The 22,169-nt window shown below is 42.4% G+C and overlaps 1 protein-coding gene across 2 annotated transcripts in view; it reads right to left on the bottom strand.

Annotated features, from left to right (window-relative positions):
- Positions 1 to 4,790: 4,790 nt before the first annotated feature.
- The window catches only part of MME (membrane metalloendopeptidase), a 102,714-nt gene continuing 85,335 nt past the window's right edge, over positions 4,791 to 22,169 (bottom strand). Inside the window, exons 20-24 of one of the 2 annotated variants that reach the window (XR_009764111.1) lie at positions 19,071 to 19,136; positions 14,438 to 14,533; positions 12,811 to 12,887; positions 8,172 to 8,469; positions 4,792 to 6,154 (exon numbers count right to left, since the gene is read on the bottom strand). Coding sequence is in view for 1 of the 2 variants with exons in the window: in XM_061637097.1 (XP_061493081.1) it covers positions 8,370 to 8,469; positions 12,811 to 12,887; positions 14,438 to 14,533; positions 19,071 to 19,136 (339 nt within the window). In the remaining variant the exon portion in view is untranslated. Of the gene's footprint in view, positions 8,470 to 12,810; positions 12,888 to 14,437; positions 14,534 to 19,070; positions 19,137 to 22,169 lie in introns of both variants that reach the window. The other variant, XM_061637097.1, reaches the window with a different exon arrangement.

Below are 22,169 nucleotides of genomic sequence, written 5' to 3'. Positions count from 1 at the left end.
TTGGCTCAGATTGAGATGCATTGGGGAGGCTCTTCATAGTCCTGCCCTAGTGCTATGGAACTTCCAGTGCATTTGTGAGGGGCTCCTCCTGATTGGTTAGAGCTTATTCTATAGGAAATAAAATCAAAATTGAGGTCCTGGAGGTGCTGAGGGGACCCTTGCCCTTCCTAAGCAACTCCTACTAGAATTTTACCCGTTGAGACAGGGGTGGGACCATAGTAATGATTGTGATTGGCTGTGCTATCCAGAGATGATTGGCCAGAACAGGACAGAAACAAGTCCAGAGTGTTTCTAAATGTGAGGTACTGTAATGAATATGAATGTAAGGAACAGAGAAAGGGCACTGGGCTATAGGTTTGGAGGTTTCGGGTGGTTAGGGTGGGCAGTGCCCCACCTGCCCTTAATGAGGGGCCTCCATTGGTGGTAGTGAGGGGTTGGAGAACAGAGCTTTGCATACCACCCAGCCTGCTGCTTCATCCTGCATTCAGATAGGGTGGAGGACATTGTCCTGTCACCAGTGTCAAAGATAGATTCAGCTGTCATCTCAGTCAGTTTCTGAATGTGCAATGAGAACACCTGCTTGGCCTTTGTCTTGGACCAGCCCTGCCAATTCTATAATTAATTTAGATTCTCTCTCTCTCTTCTTGGAAAATCCCAAACGGGACCATCCCGACCATTAGGCAGAGTGAGGCAGCCTCCACCTTAGGCGGCTGACTCTGGGTCTCAAATGTTAATTATTTAATTTGTTACTAGAGTACTTTTACTGCCAGAGAGTGGGAGAAGGGCTCATGATATTTTCTGCCTCAAGTGCCAAAATAATTTGACACAAACACAAGCATGCAATACATATAAAATGGTGCTTTATTGTACCCATCAACATGATTGTCCATCATAATGCCAAGCTCATGACCATCTACACATGGCTCATTTTAAAGTCTCTTTGTGGTCCCTTTTCATTATCATACACATATATGCCAGTTTATGCCAACATAAGAGCTCTACCGGATCAGGCCAGTGGCCCATCTAGGCCAACATCCTGTTGTCACAGTGGTCAACCAGATGCCCCATTGGGAAGCCTCCAAGCAGGACCTGAGAGCAACAGGATTCTCCCTTCCTGTGGTTTCCAGCAACTAGTATTCAGAAGCCTACTGCCGCCAACCATGGAGGTGAGTATAGCCATCATGGTTAGTAGCCTCCATCAATCTGTCTAATCTTCTTTTAAAACCATCCAAGTTAGTGGCCATCACTGCCTTTTGTGGGAGTGAATTCCATAGCTGGATTGCGCGGTGTGAAGTCTTTCCCGAATCTTCCAATATTCAGCTATTCAGACATCCATGAGTTCTAGCATTACGAGAACTTTCTAACATAAGGTCAATATTAAATTGCTCTGAATGCTTTTGATGGTGAGAAATGATCAGCCATCAGAATTATTTTGTCATTTTGCATTTTTCCCAGATTGATGTCATTGTTACAAGAAACATGAAGTGAAGGCTATAGGGGAAGGTGGAGTCACCTTGAACAGGTCTTCTCAAAGTGCAATGAGGAAAGATCTGAGAAGGAGGACAGTGAAATAAGAGTGACCTCCCCACAGTATGATCCATAAACCATGCTGAAGTGTCTAATTTTAAAGTCTGTCACAGTCAATGGGCTGTAGCTTCTTCTCTATTTTTAGATTCTGTTGAATTGCAAGGCTTCTTTCCAAAGAGTATTTCAAGCACTGATGCTTCCCTTGTTGATCCTTTTAGATCTCCTGTCTCTTGCACTCTTGGCTAAGGGTAAATTTATATGCTTGGCCGTCATGTGCAGCCTGCTTTAAATAGCTCCATGCAACGAGTGCTTCTGGAAGTGAGCCAAGCAATTGCTTTTTTGCAGGTTAGTGGTAGTAGTAGCTCAGCATGCAATAACAGCTACCACACAGGGCAATTTAGAAGTGGTTTCCACTTGGAAGTTGTAACATGTAAGGTTATAGCCACACCATACATTTAAAGCACATGGATTTCCTGAAAGAATCCTGGGAACTGTAGCTTGTAAAGTGTGCTGGGAATTGTAGCTCAAGGGTGCTGGGAATGGTAGTTCTGTGAGGGGTAAGCTACAGTTCTCAAGATTCTCTAGGGGAAGCGATGTGTTTTAAATGTACATTAAATATATGGTGCAGATATAGCCTGAAACAGCCCTTAGCCTGAATGACTTTTCATATCCTATCAAAGTAATTAAAGTTATAAATAAATAAAATATCTGATTAAGAGCTTTTCATGTAATGTTCCGCCTTCTACACAACATTGTCTTGTTCAATAAGTGAAGTTCTTAATTTCTTCCCAATGAAGTTCTAACATTAAAGCAAAACAAAACACAGCTTCCATGCCCAGCTCTTCCTCCTCTCCTGCCTGCTTCAGTGATGAGGACTTCAAGGGTTGTCCAACATAACAGGCGTGGGAGAGGTTACAAAGGACAAGGGATGAGGAAATGGGTAGGAGAAGCAATGGCAGCCTTGTCTCAAGATTCAGCAAGTCATGGCCTGGCAACCCAGACCATCATGCAATATGCCTACTTTTGTGCTGGTGAAACCGACTGTCTTGTTATTTGGCCTGTTACAAACTGAGGATTTGACACCAAGGCTTCTCTTGATCACCTCATACATTGTACTGAAATTAATAGCGTAATTAAAGCCTTTCCTTTTCCAGTGAATTCTCTTTAAATTCCAGCAAATTCTGAACATCGCAGTGGATAATAATGTGTTGAACTTCCCACAAGAGGTAGTGAAGGCAACCAACTTGGATGGCTTTAAAATTTGTGGAAGGCTAGCCGTCATGGCTAGTAGCCGCTGATGTGTTCTCCCTTCACTGTCAGACGAGCATGCCTTGGATTACCAGTTGCTGGAGATCAGTAGAGGGGAGATTGCTGTGGTGCTCACGTTCTTCTTGTGGGTTTCTTGTGATCATCTGGTTGGCCACTGTGAGAACAGGATGCTGGACTAGATGGGCCTTTGGCATGATCCAGCATGTTCTCATGTTATGCCTGAGGGTTGAGTTCCTTGATCACAAGACTGATAATTTGACATTCCCTTTACTACATTTCCTCATTTGCTTGCTGTCTCCTGTAACCTGAGAATCACAATTTTCATCTGCACAAAGTTCCATCAAATTGTAAAAACCCAACAAACTTGGCATCCCCACTTCAAAGTGGAATTATTATTTCTTGGGTCTTCAAAGCAACGACATTTGCACCCAATTCACATACACAGGCTTCTCTTGTTTTCATCATACTATCTTGCAGGCAGATACTCAGCAATGTGGAGAAAAATATGGCAGAAAGGGGATACAATTGCAGAGTGATTCCTGTCTTTATGGCTTGGAAAAATATACTTGCAGTTTTAAAAATGGCTGCTGGCCGAGTGCATGTGGTATGTCACCTGTTTTACACCAACATTGCCGCAAGTGTTTCTGTGATTCTGCTTGTGATGCCACATGGAGAAAATAAGCCAGCTTCAATCTGTGAACAGGTTCTTTGTTCAAGCCCTCAACCTTAAGCTTTGAGGGTCGAATTAAACACAGCAGCTGAAGTGCACAGGCCATGAAGCAAGTTCCTTCCATGTTGTCCCTCAGAGGTTTGCTTGCCCTGAAAAAAACTTTTTAAACCTCTGTTTTAGAAGGTGTGAACTTATTGTTCAAAGGAACTCCAAGCAACATTCCCTCTGTGGTCTGTCATGTCTAGGGATGGGGGAGAAATTCAGTTTGGTTTGCATTTAAAGGCAAATCTACGTAATTTGCAGTTCCTGAAACAGTACGTGAACTGTAACACAGACATCCTTCAAAATTCACCCTTCTCTGAATTTTGCAGGGCAGTTCTCCAGCCAAGTAACATGCACAGAAATGCATATACGAGGATAAAGTGTGCACAAAAGCACATATATTAGTGTAAACAACATAAAAATGCATTATAAGGGGAAATTGCTTGAAAATGGACCTCCTAGGCAAAATTGCATACAAAAACGTGGATATTAGAAGAAACTGACCCTATAGAATGCTGATGAATTTTCATGAGGACTTAAAAAATATAAACTGATGTGAAAATGTGGAGAACTGAACTTAAGAAGGGAAAAATAAGAAAATTAGATAAAATAGTATTGACAGATTTGCACATCTCTGAGTCAATCATTTTGTCCAGTGACCAAGGAAAAATCCTGCTGAACTCGCTCTTTGTTGTAGGCGACAGGTTGATGTGATGGCTGGGAAAAAAATATAGCTCCCCAGTGTTCATAAATTTAAAAAATAGCAAGCAAACAGAAAAGGAGCATCTTATGCAATAACATTTATATATTTTATGCAATACATTTTTATTTGAAGTGCTCAAAATGGGTGTGACAGATGCAACCAAATTTTCTGATTAGTTTAATTGCTTGCTTGTTAAAATTATTTCAGCAGGGACAATAGTCTCTTAATTAAATATAGTACTCCATCAGACACTTTGAGGAACTGTTTAAGCAAAATAGGGATTGATAGATGCATCACCCAACAAACTCTAAAGAGTTTGTTAGTTGTTAAGAACTGGTGCAGTAGCAAAGGGTGTGATTTAAGGGTTGGAAGATCCTGCACGGGTGCCATTTAAGATCTTAGTTGAATATTTATTTATTTATTTATTTTTAGACCACCCCTAATACAAAATATCAGGCCAGTGTAAAAGATCCACAAACCAAGGAAGCATGGATATTGTAAAAGCAATGCAGAACAATAATAATAAAAAAATGACTGGCCAGTCAAAAAAGAACTGCATATGCCCATCGGCATAAAAAAGTCTTCAAGAGACACCTGAAAATCAAAAGCGAGGATGATTGTGAAACCTCTGCAGGAAGAATATTCCATAGCATGGAACCAGCAACACTAATGCCCAACTTGTAGTTGAAGCTAGTTGGACTTCTGAGACAAGGAGGAAAACTAACAGTGCTCTTCTCGGTGATCTCAGTAACTGAACTGGGATGTAAGAGTTCAGGCAGTCCTTAAGGTATCCTGAACCCAAGTTGTTCAGGGCTTTGTATATCATCACAAGAGCCCTGAACCTGGCCGAGTAGCATGTGGGCAGCCAGTGCAGATATTATAGCAGAGGTGTCACATGCTGTCAGGCCCCGTCAAAAATCTATGATGATGTGAGCACCAGTCTAAAGTATCTAGGAGCTCTTCCAGATCTTGTTTGGTCAGTGCTCATCCTGATTTGCTTGCACAAAGCTTCCATACAGGTTAGAATGTATCAGGTCTTTATTGAGCATTCATTCTGATTTGTTAGGGAGGTTATACAAAAATGAGTTTTCATCCTGATTTGTTTGCATCATATTTATACATCTTCCCATTAATAATTTGTTCATCCCACATTTTTCACGACATTTCCACGTTATTTTCCCAACCGCAAAAAGTCTGTGTGTTTAAGTGGATTTGTTGCACCAGGGTGACACAGTGTGTTCATCCACTTTTAATTGTGCAAACCTAATTTTCTAGTATGCCCTTGAATCTCTCCTGCAAAATACTGACCAAATACTGGAGGCATACTTGGATCGAGTTGAATCCAAGAGATAAAATGTCTATCTCTTGCGTTGCCTTGGATTGGAATAACGCCATGAATGTAATGGACATGTTTTACCTCATGATTGCTATAGCAATAAAATCATCAGAGGTGAAGTAGCTATTTAGTTGTTTATAAAAATAGCCACTCAGTGTGTTAAACTAGAGAGTTGGCTAGAAATGTAATTACTTGTGAGGATTTGATCTGAAACTTTGGGGTGGGTGTTCTTAGATATGTTCCTGGTTTCCAATCTCTACTCAAATTGGGAGTCAATCCAGTCTAGAGAGAGGTATTGTTAATAGGTGGTTCATCTGCCCATTCATAAGTGGTATTCAACCTTCTTTGGATGGGACTGCACTCCTTCTAAAGCAGATTACTGGTACACATTGGCCCCAGTGACTGTTCTGGTCTGCAAGATGGGTCCTCTGTCTTGGATCTCACAGGGTTTCTGTGCACAAACATGAGGATCAAATAATCTCAGACAGCCCCTTGGAGATTAGGAAAGTTCACGTCTAAGGATGTACCTCACAAATAAGTATTGCTAGAGAGGTATAATGTGCTAGATCAATAGGCCAACTTGACAAAAATGGGATTGCTCTGAAACCTGAAAAAAGAAAGAAAAAGGCAATCATAGAAACAGGTCGCCAGACACCTTAACTGCAGGCAGAAGCTGAAATCTTCCAAATTATCACTCAATGCACATTGAGGAGATTTATGATATTTGTGATGGCATGTGGAATTTCAGCTTCTGAATTTTATGACAATGAATCTGATAATTCTTCCACCACAAGAAAGCTGAGTGATCCCATACACAGTTCATACTCCAATAGTCATGGCTATCCAACTCAATGGTGTTGCCTCCCACCTCCAGGCAAAGACACACTTCAACAGTGATGGACAATAAGGAACATGTGACTTAAATTTAATTATCAAAAGGCTTTATCAGATGACAAATTTTGAAAAGTAAAATGCACATCGGAAGTTCTCAAATGCCCAGAAACAGACCCATTTAAGCCATCTGAGGTAACTGGTATTAATTTATTTGGAAAGATTGGCGTGCTTCAATGCCAGAAGCAATGTGTTCCTTGGCCATCTGCAGGACAACATTTCAAAACTATTGTAGCAGATTTAAAAGACTTTTTACTAATAATGAGTCCAGATATGTAAATGCCTACATATGCAATGTTATTACTGAAACAGAAGGTCCTGTTGGTTCAAAGGAATTATGAACAACACTGATGCTAGATGTGGAAGTCCTAGTGTTTGTAGAACTGGCCTCTAGACGTTCATCTCAAAATTAGTATTTACATCTTGTTAGCATAGCTGTCTGTGTTGAGATCTGCTGAATGGTTCATCTGCTGAATGGTTTGTACCTAGACACTCTCATGATGTGCACCCATTGTAATAATATATAAACAATTTATGTCCAGAATTAAATATAAAAAGTATGGTCATATATTATTACAAATTTTTTTTCTTCTTTAAAAAAAGCAGGAAAATCTTAGAAAAAACATGGAGCTTTTGATTACAACTGCATTCGTTACAATATATGTTAAAATTTTTCATAAATTATCTACAGTATAGTTTTGGCTGGAAAGCAGCAAATAATAAATTTGGTCAATAGTTAATTCCTTAAGTAGAGCACAGTTTTGTCTTTGGGTTGTTCTCATGGAGGTGGCTTCAAACTCACAAATATGAAAAGAAACAGAAGAAGCCTTGGAGCAGAGTCCACAGGGTGCATATAGCTTGCATGGAAAGGTGTCCCACTTGCCATATGTAATGGAGGCACAAGCCAGAAACACCTTGCACCAGTACCTGCCTCCCATTAAGATGGAAAAAGGAGAAGCAATGAGGAAGAAGAGGTTCTGCTTGGTGGTTTTTCCAGTAATGGTAGGACAAAGCAGAACACAGGACAGTGCCAATTGCAACCACCCCAGTCTCTCAAGAAACAGCACCTATAAGCAGTCGTTTGCAGGTACTCATTGCCATGACACATCTGGTTCCACTTCCCCATCTGCATTGCAACGCTCATCCATCTCCTGTTGATCTTGCACATCTTTTGTTGTAAATACAGATATTCCTTACCCCTTGGAGCCACATGTGACAAGCTGTCTACCACTACAGCCAGAGTCATTGGTGTTATTGTATGAGAATGTCAAGATGTAAGTGGGTCTTTTGGTACTTTGAGTTTTGAGCATTTACAAATATCAAATGTTTGGGTCGCTGTAGGGTTCTCTTTCCTCTAGGCTCTGCAGTTCCTAAGCCCACCTCAGGAGAAACAAGCCTTTGGTAAAGCACTTGAGCCAGAATAGGAGAAGTTAGAGAATCCAACACTTTTGATGTGAGCTCTTGACTCATTGCTAAGTCTCATGTTCAAGCAAATGCTTTACTTGGTACTCCCTTCTTTCATCTGATTATAAATACCAGAACACATTCACAGGACAACAGGTCGTTAAGGCTGAGCACACTGCCCTGAAAGATAGTTCCACTGAAACTGGTGGGCTTGCTTTCAAGGAAATGTGGTGATGAAAAGGATAAAACATGAAATAAAATCTGCAGACTAAATGGAAAACAGAATTAAATCCTAACACATTGGAAAGTATGCAGTGATTTATCATTACCCAAGTTTAGTCAAGAGTAATTGTTTGCAGTTGCTGCCTTAGTGAGTTTTTCTTCTTTTGTGGTCAATGCATTGCTTTGGTGCCCTTGATAGGCCTCTGTTATTGTTCCTTTTGTTAAAAATCCACTCCAGCCATCCTCAAAACATTCTAGATTTCTGGAAAGCTTCTCCTCCTTGGGGTCCACTGTTTACAACTCCATCACCAAACACGGCACTTTTTCACAGGATCCATGTATTTCGCATTGGTACATTTAAAGGCCTTAGAAAACTCTGGAGTGTTCTGCAGGGTCCCTAGAACCCTTTAAAAAAAGATGAGAACATGTTAGTTCAATGGTTCTGCTTTATAAGTAAGTATTAAAAAGAAAAAAAAAAGAAAAAAGAGGTAAATCTTGCTTTCCCCCAATTCTAAAATGTTAGGACTTTCAGCAAATAGTTTAACCTTAACTTCTATCATTATGTAGTGTTCATTTAGTATTAATAGCAATCCTTCTAAGTCATGAATACAAGACATCCTCCTCTTCCTCCTCATCCAACTAAACATTTCTCCTAGCACAGTTTTTAGCTGTGCACTGGAACTTCCCTGTCCTCTCCTCTCCCTGTGTCCTCCCTGAGCACCCCGTAAATCTGCTCTGAGTAATTGGAGGAACCCAAGGAACAGATTTTGGGAGGGGAGAGGGTGGAGAAGTTCCATTACACAGCTCAAACTCCTTGCGCTAGTGGAACTGTTTAGTTGGATACCACCCTGGATTTCTGTCCTGCCCTTCCTCCCAGGGCAGCGACTTCTGCACCTTGCTCAAGAAGCATACCATGTACAAAGGAAGGGCTGTAGCTTATTGGTGGAGCATCTGCTTTACATACAGGAGGTCCTAGAGTCAATCCCTGGGATTGCCATGTAGGGATGGGAGTAGAGATGGAAAGTTCTGGCAATTCTGGTTCTCTCAGTTTCTCATTTTTTCAATCTTAAGAAAATTCTCCAGCATTGTAGTGCACATGTTTCCTAACAAACACATTTTTGTAGGCAGTTTTGACGAATGTACACATTTTTGCAAGCCATTTCTCATCATATAATGCATTTTTGTATGTTATTTTCAATCCTACATTCATTTTTATGCACACTTTCCCTTAATATATGCCTTTTTGTAAACATTGTTAGGTTGGTAAACTGCACTGTAACATTCGAATAAATGCAAATTTCAAAGGATGGCTGTGTTTCGGTTCTCAATCTTTCAGAAAGGGCAAATTTGATAGAATCCACTTCAGATGAGAACTGGATCGAATTTCTCACCCATCCCTAGCTGAGAGAGACACATCTGAAATATTGGAGAGCTGCTGCCAGTCTGTGTAGACAATACTGAGCTAGATGGCCCAAGATGACTTGGTATAAGGCAGCTCCCTATGTTTCTGTAAGTTACCACACATACATAATTATCCTGTACCAGGGGTCACACAGGCAGTGGAGATTGTAGTACATCTCTACTGGAAGAAGAGGGTCTGTGGCACAAACTATGTTAGATTCCAAACTGCACTCTTGCCTCTTTCTCCTGATGCTGCCAAGGATGAGAGAGAAATTTACCCCGGCTGAACTGGGACAAGCAGAATGGCTTCCAGTTGGAATGGAAGCATTTCTGGAGTGGGCCCAGAATTTGCTGCTTTCTGTTGGATTACTAATGGTTACTACCAGTCGTATGAGTTGTTCAGATCGGACCAAATCAGTCAGTAATGAAATGCAGTGCTTGTTATGGAACTCTAAACCATGTCCAAGTACAGATATACAAAGATCTCAAAGAATGAATGAGCAATGCACATGAATAAAAGGTGCATTAGGCAAGGGTCCTGGGGACTGCAGCCAATCAAAGCAAACAGTGTAGTAGAAATTAGGCTGATTGCAGGAGTTGGAATATAATTGCATCAGGGAGGAAAAAAACATTACAGATCTCCTGGAAAAAAGCAAAGCTTGAAGAACACACCCACATGGAAATATCATTTTCATGCCAGCTTCAGCAACAGTTGCTGCTTTCACGACATATTTGATTATGTAGGATGTAAATTATAGTTGTCTGATAAAGTGAGCATTTGACAAAAAGGGCAATTGTATATCAGAACATAATTTGGCCAGGTGGGTATAAGTACAGGCCCAGAATTTTGTAAACAGCAGCACTAGGGTATTCAGTCATATATCTCAATATTTTTATATTTTCCATTATTCCTCCACTTTGGTTTAATAGAAGAGAAAACACTGAATTTCTCACATTTAGATCATCCTGTGAACTCAGAACAGATTGGAGAAACCAGTTTCTTCTGATGTCCAATCAAAGTGCTCATTGCCAACATGATTTTTCAAGCTGCCCACATATTGTTGCACTTCTCTATATAGGTCTCCATTTCTATATAGGTCTCCATCATAATAATACTACAAAAAATTGTATGCCGATGTCTCCGATTCTCCCCAAACAGCCATTGCTGTGGCTGGGAAATGACTGTACAAACTTGAACATGCCACATCAGGGCATCTCTGCATTTAAAAACACCCCCAAAAGCTAGTTTAGTCTGCTGTTGAAACGAGAGAGACTGTTGTTACTCCCCCACACTGTGATGAAACAAAATTGTTCCAGGAAGCCGGAGACAGACAGACGTTCCAAGTGTGGTGGAAATGATTTGCACATTCTCTGTCCTAGAAACAAGCATCTTGGAATGTAGTAAATATGTGTTCAAAGCACTTCCCTCTCATTTAGGGCACCTCCAGACTTTTGCAAGATGGATTCAAGTGCATACTGGAACTTTGGGTTGGTGCATTTAAAGTGGATGAAAAGGCTCTGTTGCCCCAGTGCAACAAATCCAGTTTAAAAAGTGGTTTGGAAAGTGACAGAGAAATGCACTGAAAAGCATGGGATTAATGAATGGTTAACAGGAAATCAGGTAAACACCCTGCAAGCAAATCAGGATAAATGCAAGATTGTCACATAACAACCCTGTAAACAAATCAGAAGGAATGCTCAGGAAAGCCTGGACATAGTCTAACCACAGCGTAAAGTTTGTGCAAACAAATCAGGATGAATGCTGAACAAACAGGTTGTCTGGAAGAATGCTTAGAAGAATGTCTGCCTATCTCCCTGCCTCAACCACACAATGCACCAAGTTAAGGCTCACATTCCATCATGTGGGTGTTGCAGCATTCTGTGAGTGAATCCAAAATACATCTAAACAGAAACTCTGTTCAAGGGTTCACATCTTCTCCTTTATGCAAGAGGGAAGGAGTAAGGATGTTCTTGTTAGCCCTCCCCTCTGTTGCATCACTGTGCCCCCAGCCCTCCATATATGACAGGGTAAATAACTGCTGCCAGGCATACTCATTGAGGATCCCTGCACAATTAAGAACCATGGTTGCACAGGGTTCTAAATTGTGTGGGAAGCCTGGCTCCTCTGATACAGAAGCTCATTCCCAATACATAGAGGACTGTGGGGCTGGACTGTCTGGAAGGCAACAGAGGGGGTAGGACCAATAAACACATCTCCACTTCCCCTCCCTGCATGCTTGAGAAAACATGAGTTTAAATGCTTGAACAGGGCTAGAGTCACTTCTGACATGCAGAGATTCTGTCAGGGTAGGACTTTGGGGCAGATGTTCAGGGCCCCACTCTGTAGATTGAGCAGAAGGGCCCCCCAAATGCAGAAGGTTACTGTAGCTTACTACATTTTGAAGTGAAGTTATACACATTATTGTCTAAAGAAGTGGGAGGCCATTAAGTCCAGAGCCTAAAATTACCTAAGTGCACCATTGTATCTGGCTGGGGTGGGAGCTAAATTGAGTTTGTTCCTGACAGTGACAAAGGAAGATCTATGCCATGTGGGAGGGGGCCATCCTAGTGCAGCTCCTCCCACACCAGGGCCACCCACTCCTCCCATGTGGTGGGACTAGGATTGCCAGGTTCTTGGCCTGAGACTGATCCTGTATCTTTAGAAGAAGAGAAAGTCAGCCAAGTGCAGGTGTTCTTGCAGCACTGTAATGAGAAAAACCACAAGGTTGAATTCTCCCTTCCCCTTGCATAACTTTTAAAGATACAGAAGACCTCTTGGTTGCCAGCCCGGCCTCCAAGAGGTCTTCTGTATCTTTAAAATTTGTGCAGGGGGAAGGGAGAATTCCACCTTGTGGTTTTTCTCATAACAGTGTTGCAAGAACACCTGCACTTGGCTGACTTTCTCTTCTCCTAAAGATACAGGACCAGTCTCAGGCCATGAACCTGGCAACCCTAGGTGGGACATACACACATGCCCCTCTCACGTTATCTAGGTCAGTGTTCCTCAACCTGGAGCCCTCCAGATGTTCATCCCTGACCATTGCCATGCCAGATGGGCTGGTGGAAATTGCAGTCCAAAACATTTGCAGGGCAACAGGTTGGGGACACCTAGCCTATATGTATGCCACACTGGTTCCTGTTCCACTCCAGTAATATCAGAAGAAGCACCTCAGATAGGTCTCTGGTTTATAGTTGAGATCTGTGAGCAGCTAGCTGTTACTAGATGGCAAACAGTCTTAAAGATTAACATATTTAACTCTGATATGAACGTTTGTAGGAAAGAACCATGACTTTGCATGTAAAACAGAAACACTGTATAAGAAACTGTTGCTGTAAAACACTAACCTGAATTTGCCTGGGCTGTGCACATCTGTTTTAATAGAGTTGACAGCATATTCTGGCCTGTATGTCCCACACCATATCTTTAAAACAAAACAAAGCACACAGACACAGAAAAAAATTCAAAAGGGGTTTTTAAAGAGTAGTATCTCCTCCTTTCTCCTTTACGCAGATGTTTAGCACTCTTAGTCTGTTGCAGTTGTACAACTTTAAAGACTAACAAAATGTATTGCTGCATAAGCCTTCATAGACTACAGTCCACTTCAGATTTGGGCTGTGGTTCAGGAAAGGTTATGGCATAATAAATTTATTGGTTTTTAAGGTGCCACAAGGCTCTTTGTTGTTTAAGTTTTAATGAGGTGCATCTGAGGCCATGGCATGAGATGTCAATGGAGACGAAGAAAGAACACATTTATAGTGCAATCCAGGTCTGTTCAGAAGTAAACTCCACCAATGAGGTTTACTTCCAGTTAAGTTGGAAGAGCACTGAAGTACTTTAAAAGAATGCACATGGGTGCCCATACTCTTTATTTTATTTTATTAAAGTATTTATACACTGCCTACATATACTGCAATATCAGGGTGGTTTACAGCCATAAAACATCATTTAAAAACAGGACAAAGCAATCATTAAAATGACTGGCCAGTCAAAAGAAAGCTTCAAACAGCTGCAGAGCCAGTTGCCATAAAAAAGTCTTCACAAAATGTCTGAAAGTCAAAAGGAAGCCTGCCGATCTCTGCTGGAAGGGTGTTTGACAGCATGGGACCGGCAACACTAAATGCCCAACTTCACCATAACATATTCAACTGCGTTTTCCTGGAGCTGTGGAATGTGGGAGGATGTGTACATTGCACCCGACAAGTTTTTTTTTAATGTGAAATCTTTTTACTTATAAAAAGCAAGTGCAGAAATGTTATTTATTTATTTATAAAAATATTTGCATACCACTAGATCATGCAAAATATCAAAGCAGTTTGCAACAACTGCACGTATATGCAATAAAACCATGTGACCATTTAAATCCAGAGGTTATCAGCTGTGACAGAAAGATGTTTTCTTAATTGCCGACATAAGCTTGGTGGCACAGAAAAGTTTTCAGCAGATATTTAAAGGTTAAAATAGAAGATGCCTTTTTAAAAATGTACATGAATTAGTGAGTGCACTGATTTGAGGCCCTGGGTGGGCAGCCTCCATAGACTCCACCACTTCAGTTAAAACCCAGGGGAATACATCATGAGATAACTCTTCTCACCTGGCTTTTCAAGGTCAGGAAGCGTGGGCAGCCAGGGGGGCTACAGGCCACTGGGGAAATCTTTAATGGAAAGAAAATGAGGAGGGGGAAACCAGAAACCTCTTTTTCTGGGGAGGTCAACTTTCAAGAAAAAAATGGCATGGCTACATGCAACTGGGCTTCACAGACTCGCCTCCTGGATGCCTCTGTGCACTTAGCTGCAATTAACTGACTCTGACAGGCCACTCTCCTCGCAGCCCTGCTGCCACGAAGGCTGCTCAATTTAGCAATTCTGCCAGTTCAAATTAGAAGGAGAAAAGCCAGCCTGCTGTTTCCAACTTAACTGTGAAATTGTAACTCAAAATGATTTCCAAAGCTTTCAATCAAGTGGAGTATAATACCTGCGCAAAGTTCAAAAAGAAGAGCTGCTTATGGCTGAAGTCAAGGCCAGGGAGCAGTTTTTCTTCTCCGTTCTCTTTCACAAACTTTTCATAGGCCTGCCAAAGGAAGAGGAGAGGAAGAGAGATGATCTGTTTCCTTAGAATCTTAGCAAATTTGATCTGCAGATTGGTGTTTTATTGCAGGTGTATGCTACAACATAGTCCTGACACAATAACAGTGCATTCGTGATAGGTTTATTCTGCTTCAATAGTTGTTCGGCAATGCTTCCCCAAAGGTAGCACATTATTACTGTCTGGAGGGGCTGTAGCACAACAAAAGGAGGAAAAGAAAAGCCCAGAACATTTGTGGTATAAAATGGAAATGGACTGCCTTCAAGTCGATCCCGACTTATGGCGACCCTATGAATTTGGTTTTCATAGTAAGTGGTATTCAGAGGGGGGTTACCATTGCCTCCCTCTGAGGCTAGTCCTCCCCAGCTGGCTAGAGCCTGCTCAGCTTGCCACAGCTGCACAAGCCAGCCGCTTTCTTGTCTGCAACTGCCAGCTGGGGGGCAACTGGGCTCCTTGGGACTATGCAGCTTGCCCACGGCTGCAGAGGTGGCAGGGCATGTAACCCCTGAGCCACTCACTGTGGGGGTGATCATTAGCTGGCCCTTGATGCCCAGGAGGCACGAGCGGGGATTTGAACTCACAGACTCTGGACTCCCAGCCAGGCTCTCCTCCCCACTGTGCTATACCAGCTTATAAGTATAAAAAGTTATGGGATTTCAGCAGGAAGTTACAGGACATGCACTGATTGGAAATCAAGCAGTATGACCGCCCAAAATCTTTTGCAGGTGCAAACCACAAATAGCATCATGAACGGACAATAAAAAGGACATCTGGGGAGGCCCGATAACACTACTCCATTTTTGCATTTGTCCGTGAATTTTTAAAAAACATCTGCATAGAAATTTGCATATATGATAATATAAATTTCTAAACATAGGGTGATATTCAATGAAATAGTTATGCTGGTGCAAGGGTTAGCACTAGTGCAATGGGATTTCCTCCCTCTCTTCCCCACGGGAACACTCTGCACTGCCCCCAAATCTGCTCTGAAGGTTTGGGGAACCCTCAGAACAGATTTAGGGGGTGCATGGGGGAAGGAAAGGGGGAGAATGTTCTGTTGCGCAAGGAGAAATCCTTGTGTTCACCTGAGTGCTACATTGAATACAACCCATATTCAGAGCTTGGAAAAGTTACTTTTTTGAACTACAACTCTCATCAGCCCCAGCTGATTCAAGGAGCAGCATGGGGCTGTTTGCAAAACACATTTCAAATAGACCCATACTGTATGTGAGGTCCCGACAATTGAGGCATCAAACCACAGTGTCACCTGACAACATAGTGACATCACATTTGTCCTGTCAGGTTTGGGGAGATGACCCAAAACGTTTCCCCACCCCTGCTACAGTACAGTGCCACCTAGCCTAGGATATATGGATGTCAAACAGCTCCTCCAGGACAGTATAAAGTGAAATTTAAAAGCAAGTCAGTGTTCCCTTGTGGAAGATCTCACATTGCTTAGAATGCACAAGGACCCATTAGTAAAAATGGTTTCCTATATCCACTGGAATCATATTGTACTATTAGGAAAATTACAATAAGACATATGGAAGGAGAATGCCTCTTAGGTATCTTACGTGGGTATAGTTCATCTTGGTTTACTGCGGCTACGCTGGTGGGAAAATTCTTGAGAAATGTAAATGAAAGATAAAAGAGCTGTGTCCTCAGTACAGGCAAGCAAAGACAGTGCGATTCTTACTGGAATGCACTTTGTCCTGGACATTCAGCTCATATTGCTGTGTGTCCTGTACTCTTTTAATTAAGATAAGAGAATATAGGGCAGGAACTGTTTTCCCCATGACCACACTTGGGAAAGCGTCATATCAGTTAATAGTTCACCAAAATTGCATTTAAGGGACAGAATTTGTTACCTATCGCTACATTTGCCAAATTCCTGCTTAGTATCGCAATGAAAGTTGGGGAGCAAATCTCCTGTGAGAAGTCCCCAAAACATTTGTACCACATTACGAAAAGCTCTTCCAGAGCCACAAATCTACAGTCTATTTCTTGTTTTTGTCAACTCTGCATTCTGTGTATGTATTTATGTAAACATCATAGCTTTCTTCCTGAGAAACCCACACAATGAGGGGTAGGGAGGACTACATGGGGAGAGATAGCACATCCTCTCATTATTTTTATTATTTGTATCTTAAATATATAGTACTCTGGAGGGTCTCACCAAATTTGCATGGAGTTTGCATTTAATTAGCATAATCAAAAAACAAATTCTACAAGCAAAGTAAAAATAATGAGCCAGCTCTTGTCCTTACAGTCCTCATTTGTAGAGAATGGTCGAAAATGGCAAAAATCTTCGTATACAAGTTTAGTGGGATCACTATTGATTTGCTTCACCCAAAATTATGTTTGGTGATTTCATTCCACGTCCTTCAAGATTCTACAAAAGAAGCTTGATTGTAGCTTAGAAGGTCAGGAAGTTGGGGGCGTAGAGATGTATTCAGTTAAATAATTGCACTAGCGCAAGGATTAGCACTAGTGCATTAGGAACTTCCCCCTCTCCTTCCCCCTAAACATGCGCCATGCCATCTCCAAATATGCTATGGAGAGTTGGGGGAATGCAGGGGGAGGAGAACATTCTATTCTGCAAGGATAAATTCTTGTGCTAACTGAACCAGTGACTAAGCACTAAATTGAATATAATCCACAGTACTTGACTTTTGAGTTGCAAATAAATGTACTTGGGAATTATGAGGCAATGGGAAAAGAGAAGGATAGCTCTCCTCCTCCTCCTCCTCCTCCTCCCCCTCCCTCTTTCTCCCCCCCCTTATCCCTTGTTTCTGTTCATCATGATTTCTACTGTCACATTTGCAAATTTACAAAGGCAACCATTATGGTTATAATTTTTTTGTTTTTCAAAAAGGACACCTAGGCCTTTCAGGGCTCTAATAAGGCCCATGGGCACAATGCTGTTCAGCCTTGATCTAAGTCACGGGTGGGCAGACTTCAGGCTTGCAGGAACTTTTTTTTAAAAAAAACAGAACCACTAGGTCACTAAACCACCCCCTGATGTAAAACCAAAACAACAACACTTAGAATGTAAATAATTGTGAGGCCAGGTATTTTGGTTTTGTATTTTTAGTACCAAAACTGAACAGAGCTCACAGTCCTTCTGCACAAAGTCCACTCCTGGTTATCACCCTGAGATTTCTTCATTTCAGCAGTATCATTTAGGGTGTTTAGGGGGAGTCATTTTGCTGCTGCTATTGTGAAACAATTGGTAGTCAATCTACTGCAAATCACCCAGAGATCTACAAGCAGATCCGAATCTACCTTTTGCTTACCCCTGTTTTGAGAGACTTTATATAACCAGTTGCTGGACTGTTCATCTTCTGTAATCAAGAAAGGGGAACCTGGTGTGTTCCAGATATTATTGGACTCCGGCCTCCATCAGCACCAGTTAATATGGCCAATGGTCAGGAATAATGGGAGCTTTAGTCCAGCAGCATCCAGAGGGTTGCCGGTTCCCATTCCCTCTTCTATAGAAATGCCTTTATTTCCTGTCTAGCCAGTGATGGAGCTTATACCTACTAAAGGCTTATTTCCAGGGCTGGCACTAAAGGGCGGCCAGGTCAGGCCCTGGCTGAGGGGCTCCTGAGGGGCCCTCAATAGGAGTAGCATTCTCCTTCCACGATCCGTGGCAGGGCAGCTTCTGCAGAACACAGGGAGGGAGTTTGCAAGCTGCCCGTGCGTTTGCTGGCTCCACCTACCTGTCTCCCCTGTCTTTTGTGGCTGTGCGCGCAGGGCTGCCATTAACCAATATGGTGGATGAGGTTTCCCTAAGGTGCTGATGCCCCTGCCGCTATCTTGGTTGATGACAGGGATGCGTGCATGTAGTACCCCTTAGGGAAACCTCAGCCACCATCTTGGTTAATGGCAGCCCTGCATGCGCAGCCTGTGCAGCCAGAAAGGACAGGAGAGACAGGTAGGTGGTGTGCGTGCACACATATGTGTGTGTGCATGTGCACGGGGCCCAAGGCAAGCTGGTGTCCAAGGGCCCCGGCATGCCTGCTGCCGGCCCTGCTTATTTCCCTCACCTTCCTCCCGGGGAAGTGGGTGCATCACAACATATGCAAAGAACTTCCCTAAAGATATCATGGATGAAGAACAAGGAGAGGTGAGAGAGAGTGGAGATGGAACATGAAGAGGGGCTTATGGTCTTGAAGGGAAGAGATATCCACAGTATCTGAATACTAGTTGCTGGGGATTGTGAATGGCAGAATTCTTTTGTGCTCACGTCCTGCTTGCGGGCTTCTCATAGGCATCTTATTGGCCATTGTGAGAACAGAGTGTGGGACTAGATGGGCTTTTGGCCTGATCCAGCAGGTCTCTTCTTATGTCCTCATGAGGGAGTAAAGATTAGGCCTTGAAGACCATGTAAGTAAACTTTGGGGGTTTAATAAACCGACTTGTGCTACATACAAATGATTTTTTTTTAAAAAAAACCCACATACCAGCATTTGCTTCCACAAATAATGATCTGATCTAAGTGAAAATGGACATTTCTCACCCTGTAAGCCTGTCGAATGCCACCATTATCAGCAATGTTTTCACCAAGGGTATTGATTCCACTGAGCTGCAAAGAAAAAATGAAAATGCTGCTGATTTTTTTTATTCCCATGTATGCAGAATGAAATTATCAGTTCAAGGAAACACAAGGAAGCTCTGATTCATGGCTTGAAGGGCAGAAAATGGATGATTCCCGACCACTGAGATATAGAATGGAGAATTTGAAGCCTACAGAACAACATCCAGAGCATGATGACTTTGTTATGGATTTGGAGGAAGGCTAAATTAGTCAACAGTTGCCAAGATTCCCTGCTGGTTGGAAACTCGGAAGTCAGAATTTAGCATACATTATTACTTTTAGAATTTTCTGGCCTCATTTTTTGTACAAAGTCGTTAGTGTTGGAACAAATAGCATGATAGAATATATCAATGGAGCAGAAGGAGAGAAAGGAAGCAGGGCTAATCCATTGGCCCTGATAAGAGACCAGCTGCCTTTGGCTCTTCCTCCGCGATGACCTAGCAATGGTCATTCCATGGGGCCGCATCAGAGGACGATAAGAGAAGCAGGGCTATTCCACTGGCTCTGTTGAGATTCCCACTGCATTTGGCTCTCCCCGCAACTTTTCAACTGACATTTCCCCGGAGCCATTAGGTTACTTGAACAGTATGCAATCCCAGCTTGTCATGTTAAGAACACTAACTTAAAGAACTGGTGCCTGAGTTGTTTTTTTAAAATGTCCTTCTTTCCAATCTCTTGTTTCATTTTTGAGTGTCTTTTAGATGGTAAGCCAGAGATCAGGGACTTGTAGGGGGAAAACTGCTGCTGGGGGTGAGGGGAGCTGCAGGGGAAAAGCATCAGGTGGGCCAAGGGTTAAGCAGGTCTCCTCCCTCTGTTGATTCTCCTCTTCAAATTGTGCCCTATGGATGGTTACCCTGTATATAAAACTGCTGGGCAATGTCATGACATGCAGCTCTATCTCTCAGTTCCATCTGAATCAGGAGGGCCTGCTCAGATGCTGGACTAGCATTTGAGGGGAATGGCTGGCTGGAGTAAGGGCAAGAAGTTGAAGTTGAATTCTAATAGGATTGAAGTGCTGCAGGTGGTGGTTTATGTGTCTAAGAATTAGGGGGATGACCTGTTCTGGGGAGGATTGTACTCCCCCTGAAGGAGCAGATAAGTAGTCTTGGGATACTCCTGGATTCAAACGGGTTGCTGAAGGTCCAGGTGGCCTCAGTGGCAAATAGTGCTTTTGCCCAACTATGAGTGGCTTACCAGCTATGACAATTCCTCGATCCAGGCATTTGGCACCTGCAAGGTACTGGCTATCAGCAGTTGTAGTAATACGTTTTATATGGCATAAATGAACATTTCAGTTTATTAATTGCATTTGCTATTTAAGATGTTGTCCTTCAGGAGGAAGAGTGGGACAACTGTTGAAATAAATGTCTAGAATCCCTCACAGGTCTTCAGTTTATCATGGGTTTATCCACGCTTAACTCTGTATTGTTAGTATCATGACCCCTGAACCCAGCTGCCTGCACTTCCCCAAAGATGAGAAGAGACACAGGCTGATCCACTCAGGATGGGGAACTAGCCTGAGGACATGGCCCTTCTGCCTTCCTCATATTTCAAGGGCAAGCGCCACTAACATCCTCAATCTTTCCCTTTACAGAAGACAGCAGTGACAGAACCAGTAAAGGGCCCTTTAAATGTACAGCCATCTTCTTCGGGGATGTAGGACCAGCTGTAGAACATGCCTTGCCAACCTTCATAAGGCTTCAGCTCTCTGCTGAGGTAACAGCCCCTCCATCATTTTCAACAGGGGGAGAGCTACAACCAGCAGAGCACAGTGGAAACATGGTTCTGATAAGACCTGCCTGAATCTGGGCATGTCTGGCCAAGTCCAGCTACTTTCTCCCGAACCTGACTTTACCTCGATGTGACCCTGCTCACTGAAACATTACCTGATGTGACCTTAATGGAAAAGACATGACTTAATGACAGGTCTGCTACCACGCTGCCAGACAGCCCCAAACTCCTGCAGAACAGCATTGCACAATGACTAAGGTTTTATTATTTTGTATTTTGAGTGCCACAGATGTTAGCCACAAATTGACTGTCTTTGTTTGCAACACTAAACCATTGTTCAACACTATGTGCCCAAGCAGCAGTAAGCCTAATCATTGTCAGAGAGCCACTGGCTCATGCATGTCCCCCTCTCTTCTCTCCCTACTGTAAGGCCATAAGGAGGTGATTGAAAGCTTTTGCTTCTTGTTTTAAATTAAAGAGCTTTGGCTGATACATCAGCTGTGACCATATCTGGATAGTAACAGCATGGCCACACTCTCCCATGTTTTGGAAGCCACCGGTTTAGACTACTGCAATGTGTTGTATGTGGGGTTGGTTTTAAAAATAGTCTAGAAACTACAATTAGTCCAGAATAGGGCTGGGTGTGACGGCATATTGCCCCTGTGCTTTGTCACTTGCATTGAGCCCCAGTCCATTTCTGGGCCCAATTTAGAGAGCTGGCTTTAACCTTTAAAGCCCTTAATGGCTTGGGACCAGGTTACTTGCAAGATTGCCTTCTCCTGTATATACCTTCCTGATACTAAGATCCTCTATTGAGGCCCTGTTCCAAGTCCCAGGATCAAATGAAGTGATATGGGTGGCTACTAGGGAGAGCACCTTCTCGGTGGTGGCACCATGGTTTTGGAACTGCCTAGAAAGGCTCACCTGATGCAACCTTACGGTATTTTTGATGTTTTTTATTTACACAACAGGCCTTTGGGTCTTTTTGATACTGTTGGTTAATTGTGCTTTGACCCTTGAGTTGCTGAACAGTCTGTTGCATAGTTATGCAACAGCTGAGTATATTTTAATCTTACTGCTGCTTTGAAGTTACAAAATAGCTTTGGTGATTTTAATGTATTATTTATTTATTTGTTGTGGTTGTTTATTTTGGATTTTATGGGTGAACTGCTCTGTGAACTTGTATGGAGAGTGGTATATAAATGGAAATAAACAAAACAATTTGTATTTTTATAATCTGAGTTTCTCAATTTTATCATCAAATTTCTATGCTGCTGTTATTGTTTTGTA

This window comes from Rhineura floridana, chromosome 7 (assembly GCF_030035675.1).
Source record: "Rhineura floridana isolate rRhiFlo1 chromosome 7, rRhiFlo1.hap2, whole genome shotgun sequence".
In the NCBI taxonomy this organism is placed as follows: domain Eukaryota; kingdom Metazoa; phylum Chordata; class Lepidosauria; order Squamata; family Rhineuridae; genus Rhineura; species Rhineura floridana.
The sequence above is the reverse complement of the archived record's forward strand: the minus strand, read 5'-3'. Positions and strand labels throughout refer to the sequence as shown.